Below are 18697 nucleotides of genomic sequence, written 5' to 3'. Positions count from 1 at the left end.
AGAAGGTACTCCATGCCACTGGTGTCCATGACAATTTTGGATCCAAGAGTACACCCAAGCTGCACACCTGCTCCTTCAGAGGGAGTGTAACCACATCCAGAACAGGATATATTTCACTCACCTGGGCAGAGAAATGACCCACTAATAATCTCTGTCTGACCTGGATTGCCCTTTAGTTTGTTGGCTCTTGTCCAGTCCATTAGCAAGGCCAGGCACCAATCCAGCCGCTGCCACATGTGCTTGGGCTGTAAAGAAAAAGTAGAGTTGCGCACCATCAGCATATTCATAATGCATTCCAAAGTTCCAAATGACCCCACACAGTGGTTTCAGGTAGATGTTAAACAGCATGGGAGATTAAATAAAACCCTGTGGAACCCCATATTGGATGGAGGCTCCACAGGACCAAACAACCTCACTCAAGTACCACCTTCCGGAGAAGACTATCCAAGCAGGAGCACAACCACTGCAAAACAGTGCCCCTATTCCCAACTCAGATAGTCTCTCCAGAAGAATACCATAACTGGTGGGAATGAAAGCCTCCAAGAGGTCACGTATACGCTGAGCTTGGAAAAGTTACTTTTTTGAACTTCAGCTCCCATCAGCCCAATCCAGTGGCCATGCTGGCTGGGGCTCTTCAGCTCCCATCAGCCCAATCCAGTGGCCATGCTGGCTGGGGCTGATGGGAGTTGTAGTTCAAAAAAGTAACTTTTCCAAGCTCTGAGTATACGCTATGCAAAAAGAACATATACTTTTGAATAAGCATAGGATCTGCCCGTACAATCTGTTCACCCTTTTTGTGGCAGATATTTTACATGAGTGGGATAGACATATTTTGTGTGCGAAGTACACATCCAGTCCTGGATTTATGTGCAGAAATGTGAATGGCAAAAATGTTTTCAAGGGGATGTGTGGTTAAGAAGCTATAAATCTGAAGGCATGCTATGTTAAAATGTGGAATAAAAATACTGTCTGGAACCAGCTCAAATATCAAATATCCCCATGGCTGGGCATTTCTTTCTCTTTCAGCTCCTGCTTGGATAATGTTGCAAGAGTGATCCCTTTGTAATTACATCTATCACATGTAATAGGACATAATAGGGGACTTGTCTAATATAGCATTCTTTGGCCTAACAGTTTTTGAGATAAGAAATCTGTACACACACACACACAAAGTTCTGTCAACAGAGATTTAAGGATTTCTTTTCTTTCTTTTAACAGCATGATATCACACTAGTTGCTCTCCAGGTAGCACTCAATGTTTTCAAAGTAAAGCTACCTCCCTATGCTGCTTGCCATTTTTTTGAGTTATATAAAGAAGACAATGGGTAAGTATTAACTCATAGATATAATAATCAGCAATGATTTCTTGGGTAAACTTTTGCAAATTCACTCACCTTCTCAAACCCACAGTATGTCTTCTCATATTTTGTGCACTGCTAAAATGGGTTAAAAATAAGTTACATTCCCTCTGTGTTTCATCTTGAAGTCTGGCTGCTCAAAATGCTATTCACAGAATCATAAAATCATAAAATAATAGTTGGAAGGGATCTATAAGGCCATTGAGTCCAACCCCACCTCAATGCAGGAATCCAAATTAAAGCATACCTGACAGGTGGCTGTCTAGCTGCCTCTTGAATGCCTCCAGTGTTGGAGAGCCCACCACCTCCCTATTGTTGTACTGCTCTAACAGTTAGGAAGTTTTCCTGATGCTCAGCCAAAATCTGGCTTCCTGTAACTCGAGCCCATTATTCCATGTCCTGCACTCTGGGATGATCGAGAAGAGATCCTGCCCCTCCTCTGTGTGGCAACCTTTCAAGTACTTTAAGAGTGCTATAATATGTCCCCTCAGTCTTCTCTTCTCAAGGCTAAACATGCCCAGTTCTTTTAGTCTCTCCACATAGGGCTTTGTTTCCAGTCCCCTGATCATCCTTGTTGCCCTCCTCTGAATCTGTTCCAGTTTGTCTGCATCCTTCCTAAAGTGCAGTGACCAGAACTGGACACAGTACTCAAGATGAGGCTTAACCAGTGCTGAATAGAGGGGAACTAGTACCTCACACAATTTGGAAACTATACTTCTATTAATGTGCCCTAAAACAGCATTTGCCTTTTTTGCAGCCACATCACACTGTTGGCTCATATTCAGCTTGTGATCAACAACAATTTCAAGATCCTTTTTGCATGCACTATTGCTGATCCGAGTATCTCCCATCTTATGGTTTCTTTTTCCTAGGTAGAGAACTTTGCACTCATCCCTGTTAAATTTCATTCTGTTGTTTTCAGCCCAATGCTCCAGCCTATCAAGATCCCTTTGAATGTTGTTTCTGTCCTCCAGGGTATTAGCTATCCCTCCCAATTTTGGGTAATCTGTACATTTGATAAGCATTCCCTGCACCTGCTCATCTAAGCGATTAATAAAAATGTTGAAGAGCACTGGTCTCAGGACCAAACCCTGTAGTACTGCACTCGTTACCTTCCCCCAGTTTGAGAAGGAACCATTGATAAGCACTCTTTGAGTATGATTCTGCAGCCAACTGTGGATCCACCTGATAGTTGTTCCATCCAGCCCACATGTAGCTAGCTTGCTAATCAGAATATCATGGGGCACTTTGTCAAAAGCTTTGCTGAAGTCAATAAATATTATGTCCACAGCATTCCCACAGTCTACAAGAGAGGTTACCCAATTAAAAAATGAGATAAGATTAGTCTGGCAAGATTTGTTCTTGATAAATCCATGTTGGCTTCTAGTAATCATTGCATTGTTTTCAAGGTGCTTACAGACTGACTGCTTTACAATGTGCTCCAAAAATTTCCCAGGGATTGATGTCAGGCTTACTGGTCTGTAATTCCTTGGTACTTCCTTTTTGCCTTTTTTGAAGACAGGGACAACATTAGCCCTCCTCCAGTCATCTGGCACTTCACCCATTCTCCACCATTTTGCTAAAATAATAGTGTTTCTGAGAGTTCTTCAGCCAATTCCTTCAATACGCTAAGATGCGGTTCATCAGGTCCTGGAGATCTGAACTAGGTATTCCTTGACCATTTGTCTATCAATCTCAAGCTGCAATCCTGTCCCTTCAACTTCATGTTTGCCAGGAGGGTCAAAGATCCTCTTTTAGGAGAAGACTGAGCCGAAGTAGGAATTCAGCACTTCTGCCTTTTCTTTGTCCTCTGTTCTCATTTTGCCATCTTCACTGAGTAACTGTACCCAACTGTATCCAAAATATCTTTGGATAATCGGTAGTAGACTCCAGCCACCATGTTTCTTTTATTCTTTGCCCCATTAATTTTAGTCTGGATACTCTCAGTGGGTCTACCAAGCTCATCCTCCTGTATTTCTGTGCAGGGATATATATTTTTAACATATTGCACGACTCTGCCTCTGTTTCTATTCCTTCTGTTCTTTTTGAAAAAGTTGAACACATATTTCATAGATATTGATATCCGGTTATGGCACAGTCTACACAGTTAAAGATCCTGTTCTCCAGATGCCACCTTTATTGTGCCTTAATGATGATTTGTGCTCATGATGGCATTGTTGTTATGTGCCTTCAAGTCGACTACGACTTATGGCAACCCTATGAATCAGTGACCTCCAAGAGCATCTGTCGTGAACCACCCTATTCAGATCTTGTAGGTTCAGGTCTGTGGCTTCCTTTATGGAATCAATCCATTTCTTCTTTCGCCTTCCACTTTTTCTACTCCCTTCTGTTTTTCCCAGCATTATTGTCTTTTCTAGTGAATCATGTCTTCTCATGATGTGTCCAAAGTAGGATAACCTCAGTTTCATCATTTTGGCTTCTAATGATAGTTCTGGTTTAATCTGTTCTAACACCCAATTTTTTGTCTTTTTCGCAGTCCATGGAATCCGCAAATCTCTCTTCCAACACCACATTTCAAATGAGATGATTTTTCTCTTATCCGCTTTTTTCACTGTCCGACTTTAACATCCATACATAGAGATCAGAAATACCATGGTCTGAATGATCCTGACTTTAGTGTTCAGTGATACATCTTTACATTTGAGGACCTTTTCTAATTCACTCACAGCTGCCCTCCCCAGTCCTAGCCTTCTTCTGATTTCTTGACTATTGTCTCCATTTTGGTTAATGACTGTGCCAAGGTATTGATAATCCTTGACAAGTTCAATGTCCTCACTGTCAACTTTAAAGTTACATAAATCTTCTCTTATCATTACTTTAGTCTTTTTGATGTTCAGCTGTAGTCCTGGTTTTGTGCTTTCCTCTTTAACTGTCATCAGCATTTGTTTTAAATCATTACTGGTTTCTGCCAGTAGTATGGTATCGTCTGCATATCTTAAATTATTGATATTTCTCCCTCCAGTTTTAATACCTCCTTCATCTTGGTCCAATCCCACTATCCATATGATGACATGTTCTGTGTATAGATTAAATAAATAGGGTGACAAAATACACCCCTGTCTCGCACTCTTTCCGATGGGTATAGATTGTGCATCAGGACAATCAGATGCTGTGGCACCCCCATTTCTTTTAAAGCATTCCATAGTTTTTCATGATCTACACAGTCAAAGCCTTTGCTGTAAACTATAAAGCACAGGGTGATTTTCTTCTGAAATTCTTTGGTCCATTCCATTATCCAACGTATGTTTGTGACATGATCTCTGGTGCCTCTTCCCTTTCTAAATCCAGCTTGGACATCTGGCATTTCTCACTCCATATATGGTAATAGTGTTTGTTGTAGAATCATGAGCATTACTTTACTTGCATGGGATACTAAGGCAATAGTTCGATAATTATTGCATTCCCTGGGATTCTTTGGAATTGGGATGTATATTGAACGCTTCCAGTCTGTAGGCCATTGTTTAGTTTTCCATATTTCTTGACAGATTTTCGTCAAAAGTTGGACAGATTCAGTCTCAGTAGCTTGTAACAACTCTATTGGTATGCCATCTGTTCCTGGAGCTTTGTTTCTTCCAAGTGTTTCAAGAGCAGCTTTCACCTCACATTCTAGAAGTTCTGGTTCTTCATAATACAGTTCCTTCATGAATGAGTCTGTCATCCTGACATCTCTTTTATAGAGTTCTTCAGTGTATTTCTTCCATCTTCCTTTTATTTCATCTCGGTCAGTCAGTGTGTTTTCTTGTTGATTATTCAACATCCCTACTCTTGGTTTAAATTTCCCTTTCATTTCTTTAATCTTTTGGAATAGGGCTCTTGTTCTTCCCTTTTTGTTGTCCTCTTCTATTTCTATAGAATAATTATTGTAATAGTTCTCTTTGTCCCTACGTACTAGTTGCTGTATTGTTGCATTTAGGGTTCTGACTGTCTTTCTATCTCCTTTTGCTTTTGCTTTCCTTCTCTCTTTAACCATTTTAAGAGTTTTGTCAGTCATCCATTGAGGTCTTTTTCTCTTTTTAACTAGAGGTATTGTCTGTTTACATTCTACCCTGATCACGTCTCTGACTTCATTCCATAGTTCTTCTGGTTCTATGTCAACTAAGTTTAAAGCCTCAAATCTGTTCCTTATTTGATCTTTATATTCTTCTGGGATGTTATTTAAATTGTATTTTGACATTGTGATTTCTTTATAATAAACTTGTTATTTACACCTCTTCTGACACCACAGTTCCTATTTAATTAATGAAATAAAATCCTGCAAAGGCTTAAATATTAAACACAGAATAAAGCATACATAGGAAGCTGCCTTACATAGTGTCAGACCACTGGTGGATCAAGTGCAGTATTGTTGACATTGAGTGGCAGTGGCTCTCCAGAGTTGCAGGCAGGAAGGTTGCCCGACCTAGCTACGAGCTAGAGGGAGCCCCAGCTGACGAAGCGTCAAGGCGAGTTAAGCAGCAGAGCGAGTTCGGCAGCAGGGCGAGGAGGCCAGGGCCCCCCACTCTGCCCATCTGTTCCCTGACCTCAACTAAACCGCAGTCTCCAACCCATTGACGTAATAAACCTTAAACAAAACTATGCAGGTAAGAAGCCAGCAGGGGTGTGGGGGCTTTCCAGTGTTTTGCACCGCCTGCAGCATGTACGACTATCTGCCTGTTGGACAGAAGTCGTGGGTATGCTCTCGGTGCAATGAGCTCCTGGCTCTCCGGGAAAGACTTCATTTCCTTGAGGCCAAGGTGGCGGACCTGGAAAAGCTGAGAGAGGCAGAGAGGTGTGTGGAGGAGACCTTCAGGGACGTTATAGCTGTGTCCCACTCCAACGATGATAGCTCTCCTGCTATCATGGAGAACGATGGTCTCGGGGGACTTCCGGGAAGGGTGACTTAGCCTGTGCCTGCTTTTGAGACGGGCTCCTGCCTCAAAAGAAGCTTATTCAGATATATCAGTCAGATTTTTTCTTTTTTTGACTGATTAAACTTCTCCCGGGTAGGGAGAAACGAAGAGATTAACCTCAAAGCCTATTTTTGTTGGGACGACCAGATCTCATTAATTTATGGGACGAGGTCCAGCCGACGAAGGTGGAACGGATTTTTAACAACAAGCTCTATCTGGAAAAGCGAACGTTCATCTTATCTTCTAAGAGAGAACGCACTAACAGGCAAGCACCCTTCTTTCTATATTTTTCTTTTACTTGACTTAAATTGTTGCTGTTTAAAAGAGATTTGCCAGATTGATCGGTTTTTGACATCTCACTGGGGAGCCATAACTTCTCTCTGCTACTCACTAATTAATAGCTTATCTCTGTTTTTGTTGCAAAAAGCTGTCCTGGATTTGCATTCTAAAGATATACACAGAAGAGGGATTTCTATTCCAGATTTTTATTTTGAAGAATATTATATTGTCTGAGACTACTCTCTTTTTGGTCTATTTTATTTTGACGAATCTGTTTTCTGACGACCGCCATTAATTGTTTCGATCCTGGGAACTGCATTTTGTTTACTTAAGCATGGAGAGATAAGGCTGTCTGCTCTGTTTATACTGTGATGTCACCAAGTTTGGAGTATTAACCCAATTGTTGCTGAAATAAGAAGTGGTTTTCCTATATTTTTTTTTTAAAATGGCAATTAAGAAAGTGGCTGAGAAGCTGGAAATAACTATGTTTCAGAAAATAATGGATGAGATTGAGATAACGAAACAAAACCTGCGACAGGGTTGTAAGGAGCTGAAAATTGAATTGAGTAAAATGAAGCAGGAGATTAAAGATATAGGGGTCCCTGTGAGAGAGGTGACCCTGGAAGGGGTCCCTGTGAGAGAGGAGACCCCGGAGATTGGAACAAACGTGGAACAGGAAAAAGATTTGGAGTCTATGGACTTTAGAAACAAAATTTATTGTTTGGAGACACAGGAGATTAAAGACATAGGGGTCCTTGTGAGAGAGGATACCCTGGAGACTGGAACAGGGGTCCCTGTGAGAGAGGAGACCCTGGAGACTGGAATAGGGGTCCCTGTGAGAGAGGAGATCCCGGAGATTGGAACAAACGTGGAACAGGAACAAGATTTGGAGTCTATGGACTTTAGAAATAAAATCTATTGTTTGGAACTCAATGTTATCTCTGAAGAAATTAATGAAGATTCTAGAGATAAAGTTATCAATGGCATGGATAATCTTCTGGACTGGAATGATGTGATGGAGCCCAATATAGAGAAAATCTATGGAATTAACTGCAGCCATGTGACAATGGAAAAACTTTCAAGAGATGACCCAGTGTATTTTGAAAAAAAGAACAGAGATATGATTTTACAGCAGTATTTCAGCAACCTATTCAGAATGGATGGCAAGAAAATATTTGGGATAGAGGTAATTCCCATCAGACTCTTACTATATGACTATGGCTTTGACAGCAAGATTATTATGGAATACTGATAATGGAAGATTGGATACTGAAATTATTGGACTTAACAAGACTACTGAAGATGGAAGATGGAAAATGGAACTAATAGGGATAATAGAATAATGGCTACTGAAATTACTGAACCTAACAGATTCTGATGTGATGGATTAATTGAAATGCTTATTTTGACTATGGTTATGACAATAAGATTATCATAATTAGTAATGAGATGGATTAATCGATATGCTTATTTGGAAAAAAAAAATTGATAGATATATTTCTTAAAGAATTGAAACCTCTCTTTGACTTTTTGTGGAAAGAATAAAGTAATGTTTATGAGATTTGATGATTAAGTAAGATAACTACTGGAGGAAAGTGATTTTATAATATGACTTAAGAGACAGGATTGTTATATATTATAGACTTATAACTGATTTGATCTTTGACAAATGGGAAGTCAATATTTTACTCTTTATTTTTTATTTTTGTTTTTTTTTTCTTTTTTTCTTTTTGTTTAACTATTTTTGATTTTGTTTTTTGTCTTTGAATGTTTTATGATTTTGTCTTGTATGTTTTATGAAAATCTGAATAAAAATTATTGAAAAAAAAAAAAAGAGAACGATGGTCTCGGGGAAGGAGAGCATCCAGCTGAGGAAGAGGGAAACGATCCCTTAGAAGGGACCCATTCCTTGGGGGATGAGCAGCTATCCTCTCGTGCCGAGGATATATCTCCAGGGGGTGGAGGGTTCCTTGTAGTGGGTGATTCGATCATTAGGAACATAGACAGTGGGGTGTGTGATGGGCGTGTAGACCACAAGGTGTTTTGCATGCCTGGTGCGAAGGTTGCGGATATCGCCCGTCGTTTAGATAGTTTGGTAGACAGTGCTGGGAAGGAGTCAGTGGTCGTGGTGCACGTTGGCACCAACGACATGGGGAAATGCAGCCGTGAGGTCCTGGAAGCAAAATTTAGGTTGCTAGGTAGGATGCTGAAAGCCAGGACCTCCAAGGTGGCTTTCTCTGAAATGCTACCAGTTCAACGCGCAGGACCAGCCAGACAGGACCAGCTTCGCAGTCTCAATGCGTGGATGAGACGATGGTGTCGGGTGGAAGGGTTCGGATTTGTTAGGCACTGGGGAACATTTTGGGACAAGCCGGGCCTGTACAAAAGGGACGGGCTCCACTTGAACCAGAATGGAACCAGACTGCTGGCACTTAAAATTAAAAAGGTAGCAGAGCAGCTTTTAAACTGACTGAGGGGGGAAACCCGACAGGAGCTGAGAAAGGTCCGGTTCGGAATAAACCTCCCCCCGGGATAAAAACCAAAGAAATGATGAAATTTTAAAAGGGATAGGCCTAGAAGTAGGCGTTGTGAGAGCAGGGGCACAGGATATAAATTCAGAAGAGCAAAATTACCACAGGCCTAACCACAAGTGCCAAAGACACTTGAAGAGAGACACTGCTTACAAGTGCCTGTACGCTAATGCTAGGAGCCTCCGAACCAAGATGGGAGAACTGGAGTGCTTGGTCTTAGAGAAGAGCATTGATATAGTGAGCATAACCGAGACCTGGTGGAATGGAGAAAACCAGTGGGATACGGTTATCCCTGGATATAAACTATATCGGAAGGACAGGGAAGGACGTATTGGTGGCGGAGTCGCTCTATACGTGAAAGAAGGCATTGAATCCAGCAAGCTCGAAACCCCAAAAGAGGCAGACTCCTCCACAGAATCGTTGTGGGTGGTGATACCATGCCCCAGGAGGGACTTAATACTGGGAACGATCTATCGTCCCCCTGATCAAAATGCTCAGGGAGACCTTGAGATGAGATATGAAATTGAGGAAGCATCCAAACTAGGAAATGTGGTAGTAATGGGTGACTTCAACTACCCGGACATAGACTGGCTGCATATGTGTTCCAGTCATGACAAAGAAGCAAAGTTTCTAGATATTCTAAATGACTATTCCCTAGATCAGTTGGTCATGGAACCGACCAGAGGGACGGCAACCCTGGACTTAATCCTCAGTGGGGACCGGGACCTGGTGCGAGATGTAAGTGTTGTTGAACCGATTGGGAGCAGTGACCACAGTGCTATTAAATTAAACATACATGTAACTGGCCAATTGCCAAGAAAATCCAACACGGTCACATTTGACTTCAAAAGAGGAAACTTCACAAAAATGAGGGGATTGGTAAAAAGAAGCTGAAAAACAAAGTCCAGAGGGTCACATCACTCGAAAATGCTTGGAAGTTGTTTAAAAACACTATATTAGAAGCTCAACTGGAGTGCATACCGCAGATCAGAAAAGGTACCGCCAGGGCCAAGAAGATGCCAGCATGGTTAACGAGCAAAGTCAAGGAAGCTCTTAGAGGCAAAAAGTCTTCCTTCAGAAAATGGAAGTCTTGTCCGAATGAAGAAAATAAAAAAGAACACAAACTCTGGCAAAAGAAATGCAAGAAGACAAGAAGGGATGCTAAAAAAGAATTTGAGGAGCACATTGCTAAGAACATAAAAACCAACAACAAAAAATTCTATAAATACATTCAAAGCAGGAGACCATCTAGGGAGACAATTGGACCCTTGGATGATAAGGGAGTCAAAGGTGTACTAAAGAACGATAAGGAGATTGCAGAGAAGCTAAATGAATTCTTTGCATCTGACTTCACAGTGGAAGATATAGGGCAGATCCCTGAACCTGAACTAACATTTGCAGGAAGGGATTCTGAGGAACTAAGACAAATAGTGGTAACGAGAGAGGAAGTTCTAAGCTTAATGGACAATATAAAAACTGACAAATCACTGGGCCCGGATGGCATCCACCCGAGAGTTCTCAAAGAACTCAAAGGTGAAATTGCTGATCTGCTAACTAAAATATGTAACTTGTCCCTCGGGTCCTCCTCCGTGCCTGAGGACTGGAAAGTGGCAAATGTAACGCCAATCTTCAAAAAGGGATCCAGAGGGGATCCCGGAAATTACAGGCCAGTTAGCTTAACTTCTGTCCCTGGAAAACTGTTAGAAAGTATTATTAAAGCTAGATTAACTAAGCACATAGAAGAACAAGCCTTGCTGAAGCAGAGCCAGCATGGCTTCTGCAAGGGAAAGTCCTGTCTCAGTAACCTATTAGAATTCTTTGAGAGTGTCAACAAGCATATAGATAGAGGTGATCCAGTGGACATAGTGTACTTAGACTTTCAAAAAGCGTTTGACAAGGTACCTCACCAAAGACTTCTGAGGAAGCTTAGCAGTCATGGAATAAGAGGAGAGGTCCTCTTGTGGATAAGGAATTGGTTAAGAAGCAGAAAGCAGAGAGTAGGAATAAACGGACAGTTCTCCCAATGGAGGGCTGTAGAAAGTGGAGTCCCTCAAGGATCGGTATTGGGACCTGTACTTTTCAACTTGTTCATTAATGACCTAGAATTAGGAGTGAGCAGTGAAGTGGCCAAGTTTGCTGATGACACTAAATTGTTCAGGGTTGTTAAAACAAAAAGGGATTGCGAAGAGCTCCAAAAGAGCTCTCCAAACTGAGTGAATGGGCGGAAAAATGGCAAAAGCAATTCAATATAAACAAGTGTAAAATTATGCATATTGGAGCAAAAAATCTTAATTTCACATATACGCTCATGGGGTCTGAACTGGCGGTGACCGACCAGGAGAGAGACCTCGGGGTTGTAGTGGACAGCACGATGAAAATGTCGACCCAGTGTGTGGCAGCTGTGAAAAAGGCAAATTCCATGCTAGCAATAATTAGGAAAGGTATTGAAAATAAAACAGCCGATATCATAATGCCGTTGTATAAATCTATGGTGCGGCCGCATTTGGAATACTGTGTACAGTTTTGGTCGCCTCATCTCAAAAAGGATATTATAGAGTTGGAAAAGGTTCAGAAGAGGGCAACCAGAATGATCAAGGGGATGGAGCGACTCCCTTACGAGGAAAGGTTGCAGCATTTGGGGCTTTTTAGTTTAGAGAAAAGGCGGGTCAGAGGAGACATGATAGAAGTGTATAAAATTATGCATGGCATTGAGAAAGTGGATAGAGAAAAGTTCTTCTCCCTCTCTCATAATACTAGAACTCGTGGACATTCAAAGAAGCTGAATGTTGGAAGATTCAGGACAGACAAAAGGAAGTACTTCTTTACTCAGCGCATAGTTAAACTATGGAATTTGCTCCCACAAGATGCAGTAATGGCCACCAGCTTGGATGGCTTTAAAAGAAGATTAGACAAATTCATGGAGGACAGGGCTATCAATGGCTACTAGCCATGATGGCTGTGCTCTGCCACCCTAGTCAGAGGCAGCATGCTTCTGAAAACCAGTTGCCGGAAGCCTCAGGAGGGGAGAGTGTTCTTGCACTCGGGTCCTGCTTGCGGGCTTCCCCCAGGCACCTGGTTGGCCACTGTGAGAACAGGATGCTGGACTAGATGGGCCACTGGCCTGATCCAGCAGGCTCTTCTTATGTTCTTATGTTCTTATGACCTGGAAATGCCAGGGATTGTACTTGGGACTTTCTGCAAATGGTCTACCACTCAGCAATAGTCCTTGTTCTGAGGATATGGATGAAAAATGAATAGATTTGCTTATGTTTCATTGATTTTCATCTGTTATTCTGAGCATAACCTTTGAGTGTTCTTGGTACCAATTTGGATTTTATTTCTTCGGTGTCAAGTGTACACACAGCTCTGTATTTAAGAAGTCACACACCAAACATTTAAATTGCATGACTTCCGCCAAAGAATCCTGGGACTTGCAGTTTGTTAAGGATGCTGGGAATTGTAGCTCTGTGAGTGGTAAGCTACAATTCCCAGGATTCTTTGGGGGAAGCCATGCAGTTCAAATGTGCTTTAAATATATGGTGTGGTATGCCACCAATGAATCAACTTACATGCACAAAGCAATAGTGCAGTCCTATTCACACTTATCAGAGAGTAAGCCCCACTGAACATAGTGGGTCTTGCTTCTGAGAAAATGCATAGGATTATGCTGAAAGACTTCAAACCTAATCACACTAAAATACTTCAAAGCTAAACACACTTCCCAGGGAGTATTGCCCATTTAACACAGTGAGATTTACTTCAAAGTAATTATGCATAGAATTGCACTGTTTGGTGGCTACAATCTTGTGCAGTTAAGTAAGCCTATATCTCAATGAGGTAAAGCACACTAAACACTGTGTAGGATTGGGCTGCCTGTAAGGGTGCAATCCTTTGCTCACTTACTTCAGATAGGGATGGAAGGATCTGTCAATTGTGGTCCTCTCAGTTTCTCATTTTTCCAATCTGAAATTTGTTCTCCACATTTCTGCAGCAATTTGTGATAAAAAAAAAAATCCCCATGAAAATTCTGCACCATTTTAGTGAGAATTTCTCCTACTAACAATATTTTTGTATGCCGTTTTGACTAATGTACACATTTGCGCAAGCAATTTCTCATAATATAATGCATTTTATATTATTTTCATTAATATATTCTTTTTTTATGCACATTTTCCCTTAACATATGCATTTTTGCAAATATTGCTTAGTTTAAGAATAGCATTGCAAAATTCCGATAAGTATGAATTTTGAAGAATGGCTGTGTTTCGGTCCTCATGTTGTTCTGAAAAGTGCAAATTTGATAAATTTGGCTTTAAATGCGAACTGAATCAAATTCCTCCCCCATTCCCTACTTCAGAATAAGTCCCATTGAAATCAGTGGGACATACTTCCAAATAAACATGCATAAAATAAATCAAGCAACCTGACAGTTTGTGACAAAGCGTTTGTTGTGCTTCTTGTGACATCCATAAAGGAAATATCTACAACACGATTTCCATTCAGGCCAGAAAATGAGCAAGTTATCCTGAACCTTCCTTGGTTAGCAATACAGAACTCCACATGTCTGATCGAAGGAGTTCTCAGAGCATTTATTTTAGAATGAAGGTAGGCTAGCAAGGCCTGCATCTTATGAAAATGACTACACATAGTAGTCTAACAAGCACTCTTTCTTCTTTTCAGTGAGTACACCATCAAGATGTACTATCAGACTACCACTTCTACTCCACCTCAAGCACTTATTTTGCCAGGCTGCTCAGCGGCTTGTCCCTTGCAGAAGTTTAAAGAACTGGTTTCTCCTGTCATAACGAATGACTGGCAAAAAGAATGTAATAATGTAGGAGGACATAAATGAGAGGTAAGACAGATGACAACGTTAAAAGCAAACATACATAAAACTGATGTGTCATTATTCAAAGTCTTAGCTTGACTTTCCTCTCAAAATCATACTCATTAATGGGATTGGACTGGCTATTTACTGTTTATTTATTTATCAAAGTATTTATATACCACCCTCTCATAATTTAAACATCATGGTGGTGTACAACAACATACAAACATTGAAAATAAATACCAAACAATCATTAAATTGACTGACTGCTCAAGAGACATTTTAAACAGCTGCATATGACTGTCGGCACAAAAAAGTCTTCAAGAGACACCTGAAAGTCAAAAGCAAGGATGCCTGACAAAACGCTGCTGGAAGAGTGTTCCATAGCACGGGACTTCTAAATGCCCGACTTCTAGTTGAGGCCAGTCAGGCCTCTGTAATATGGGGAAAGCTAACCGTGCTCCTCCAGATTTGCTCAGTGATAATCAGGTTGGGATATAAGGGTTCAGGCAGTCCATAAGGTCTCCTGGACTCAAATCTATCAACACAAAAGCCTTGAACATGACCTGGTAGGACATGAGCAACCAGTGCACATGTTTTAGCAGAGGTGTCACATGCTGTCAGCTGTCTGCCCCCACCAACTGTCTAGCCATTCCATTCAGCATGGACCACAGTGCATGGACTGCAGTGGCCAGGTTATCCTGATCCAGATATGAATATAGCTGGTGTACCATACAAAGCTGGTAAAAGCGACTCCTAGCCCTTGAGGTCATTTGGGCCTCTAATGGTAAGGATGTATCCAGGAGTACCCCCAAACTATGTACCTGCTTGTTTAGAGGGAGTGCAACTTCATTCAGAACAGGCAACTGGTCTATCTTCTGGACATGGGAACTACCTAACCCACACAGCCTCCATCTTCCCTAGCTGACATCTGAGACTTTAAGAAGACAGTTTAGCATTATTGTATTTATTTATTTATTATTTGATTTATATCCCGCCCTTCCTCCCAGCAGGAGCCCAGGGCGGCAAACAAAAGCACTAAAAACACTTGAAATCATAATAAAAACAGACTTTAAAATATATTAAAACAAAACAACTTTAAAAACATTTTTTTAAAAAAAAACCTTCGAAGACATCCCCCCCAAAGTTAAAAAACATATTGTTTTTTTAAAAAAGGTTTAAAAACATATTAAAAAGCAATTACAAAAGCAGACTGGGATAAGGTCTCAACTTAAAAGGCTTGTTGAAAGAGGAAGGCTGAAAAGATAACAGAGACGGCACCTGTCTAATATTTAAGGGTAGGGAGTTCCACAGGGTAGGTGCCACCACACTAAAGGTCCAATTCCTATTTTGTGCAGAATGGACCTCCTGATAAGATGGTATCTGCAGGAGGCCCTCACCTGCAGAGTGCAATGATCAACTGGGTATATAAAGGACAAGATGGTCTTTCAGGTATCCTGGTCCCAAGCTGTATAGGGCTTTGTACACCAAACTAGAACCTTGAACTTGGCCTGGTAGCAAATGGGCAGCCAGTGCAATTCTTTCAGCAGCACAGTGACATGTTGGTGATACCCTGCCCCAGTGAGCAGTCTCGCAGCCGCATTTTGCACCAGCTGCAGCTTTTGGATCAACCTCTAGGGCAGCCCCACATAGAGTGCATTACTATAATCCAGCCTAGAGGTTACCAGTGCATGGACAACAGCGGTCAGGCTATCTCGGTCCAGAAATGGCCGCAGCTGTCTTACCAGCCGAAGCTGGTAAAAGGCACTACTAGCCACTGAGGTCACCTGGGCCTCTAGTGACAAAGATGGATCCAGGAGCAACCCCAGACTATGGACCTGCACTTTCAGAGGGAGTACGATCCCATCCAAAGCAGGCAACTGACCAATTATCTGAACTTGGAAACCACCAACCCACAGCACCTCCGTCTTGGAAGGATTCAGACTCAGTTTATTGGCCCTCATCCAGCCCACCACCGAGTCCAGGCAGTGGTCCAGGGCATGCACAGCCTCTGCAGATTCAGATGTTACAGAGAAATAGAGCTGGGTATCAGCACCATACTGCTGACACCTTGCCCCAAATATCCTGATGACCACTCCCAACAGCTTCATATTGATGTTAAACAGCATGGGGGACAAGATGGTACCCAGAGGCACCCCACAGCACACCTGCCAGGGGGCTGAAAGACAATCATCCAATGCTATTCTCTGAAAACAACCCTGGAGATAGGATTGGAACCACTGTAAAACAGTGCCTCCAGTACCAATCTCACCAAGTCGGCCCAGAAGGATACCATGGTATCCAAAACTGCAAAGAAATCAAGTAAGAGTAACAGGGTCACACTCCTCCTGTCATTCTCCCAATAAAGGTAATCCATCAGGGCGACCAAGGCTGATTCAGTCTCATAACCAGGCCTGAACCCAGACTGGAATGGGTCAAGATAATCTGTTTCATCCAAGAGTACTTGCAATTGCTGTGCCACAACCTTCATAATCACCTTCCCTAAGAAGGGGGTATTTGCGACCGGTCAGTAATTGTCACAGACCAATGGGTCCAGGGCTTTTTCAGGAGTGGTTGGATCACCGCCTCTTTCAGGGCGGATGGAACCACTCCCTCCCGCAATGATGCATTGACCACACCCTGGATCCACTTGGTCAAACCCCCTCGGCAAACTTTAATAAGCCAAGAATGGCAAGGTTTGAGAGGACACATTGTTGGCCGCATCATCACAAGCACCTTGTCTACATCATCAGGCCGCATGAACTGAAACCGTTCCCAAGAAGTTGTAGCAGACGTTGCACTGGATACCTCTTTGGGGACTACAGTAGATGTGGATGGAGCATCAAGATTGTGACGGAGGCAAGCAACTTTACCCTCACAGTGCCTTGCAAACAGTTCACAGTGGGCCTCTAAAGGGTCTAAGACTCCATTTCCTGGAGTTGATGTCAACAGACCCCTGACAATATGGAAAAGCTCCACTAGATGGCTACTTGAGGATGCAATGGAGGCAGAGAAGTGGGCCTTCTTCACCGCCCTCACCACCACACAGTAGGCACAGTTATGATGTTTTACTTGTGCCTAATCAGCCTCACAGCATGTCTTTTGCCACTTGCACTCTAGCCGTCGTCCAGCCTGTTTAATTGCCCTTAGCTCACTGGTGTACCAAGGTGCAAACCAGGCTCTACATTGCCAGAGATGGCACTCGGGGGCAACCGTGTCAAGAGCCCGATGTGCCTCACTGTTCCACAGCGTGACAAGGGCTTCAACAGGGTCACCTGCTCTATCTACTGGGAACTCCCCCAGGGCATTCAGGAATCCTGTGGATTCCATTAGTCTCCGGGGGTGGACCATCTTAATCTGTCCACCACCCCTGCAGTGAAGGATCGGAGCTACAAGTCTAAACTTCACCAGGAAGTGATCTGACCATGACAATGGGATGACATCCACCCCCACATCTCCAGACCACCCTTTCCTCCATCTGGAGCAAAAGCCAAGTTGAGGGTGTGCCCTACCCTGTGCATTGGGCCGGTGACAACTTGAGACAGCCCTATGGTCATCATGGAGGCCATGAAGTCCTGAGCCAGAACACTAGAGGCAGACTTAGCATGGACATTAAAATCACCCAGCACTATCGTTCTGGGCTCCTCCAATACCACAGCTGAGACAGCCTCCACCAGCTCAGTCAGAGAAGCTGCCGGGCAGAAGGGTGGACGGTACACCAGCAGCAACCCTAGTTTCCTGTCTCCTTGGCCCGACACCAGGTGCAGGCCCTCACAGCCAGCTCCAAGACAGAGTGGTTTCCTGGTGACAGAGATGGAAGTTCTGTAGACCACAGCAACTCCTCCCTCCCCATCCCTGCAGCCTGTGCTGGTGTTGCACTGAGTATCCAGGCAGGCAAAGCTGGGTCAGATCAATTCCTCCCAGCTCACCCACCCAGGTCTTGTAATGCACACCAAATCAGCACCTACATCCCCGATCAAATCATGGATGAGTATGTTCTTATTGTGTACTGATCTGGCATTAAACAACAACACACACATGCCAGTGGGCATAGCAGATCCACAACAAGGAACCCATCCATGAGAGGAGTGGGAGGGAGGAACAAGGCGTAAATAGCGTTGCCGTCGTCTTCTATGGTAATTCACCCCCCATGGTTATACTTCCCTCTACCTGTGATCACTGAAATTGTAGTGGCATCACCTATGTCCCTCCTTACTAAGATTCCTCCTAAACACCTGATAGGGACCCAACAAGAGCCCACCAACAAAACCTACCTGAGCCACTGCAAGAATTGGGAACAGTAAGACTCACTCAATATTTTCACACAGGGCACATCTACTCCCCCTCTGTCTCACACCCAGGGAGGGCCAGCCTTCTGCCAGTTACAGACTCTCACTCTGAAGACATCTGGCAACTTTCTCCTATCATTCAGTTCACTGCACAGGCTTTCACCCTGCGCAGGAACTGCACATGAGCCATATGCCCTCCGCACTACCAATCTCCCCCTGATTGGTTAGGAAAAACAAAAGAAAGAAATAGAAGAGGGTAGCGCCCTCACCCTCAGGACTCCCTAATTGGCTTGCCCCTTCAGTGGTGACCCCGCTCGCAGCAGACCCGCCACCCAATGGCAGCCAGGCTTATATGCCTCTTGACCCAGCCAGGAGCTGATGCAAGAGGCTGCAAGATTAACTGCAGCCTCTCTCTGGAGCCAGGGTCAGGCAGGGGATCCCAGCCCTTGGAGCACTTACCAGGGACATCACCTGTCTTAAAAGACAGCAACCCAGAGAAGCA

At 43.0% G+C, this 18697-nt stretch overlaps 1 protein-coding gene across 1 annotated transcript in view; it reads left to right on the top strand.

The window, feature by feature from the left end:
* The window catches only part of LOC133365515 (prostatic acid phosphatase-like), a 33862-nt gene that overhangs the window by 14483 nt on the left and 682 nt on the right, over nt 1-18697 (top strand). The window contains exons 9-10 of the mRNA XM_061587495.1: nt 1219-1325; nt 13759-13933. Of these exons, the coding sequence (XP_061443479.1) occupies nt 1219-1325; nt 13759-13930 (279 nt within the window). The 3' untranslated portion in view covers nt 13931-13933. The remainder of the gene's footprint in view (nt 1-1218; nt 1326-13758; nt 13934-18697) is intronic.

Source organism: Rhineura floridana, chromosome 10 (assembly GCF_030035675.1).
Source record: "Rhineura floridana isolate rRhiFlo1 chromosome 10, rRhiFlo1.hap2, whole genome shotgun sequence".
NCBI classification, from domain to species: Eukaryota; Metazoa; Chordata; class Lepidosauria; order Squamata; family Rhineuridae; genus Rhineura; species Rhineura floridana.
The sequence above is the reverse complement of the archived record's forward strand: the minus strand, read 5'-3'. Positions and strand labels throughout refer to the sequence as shown.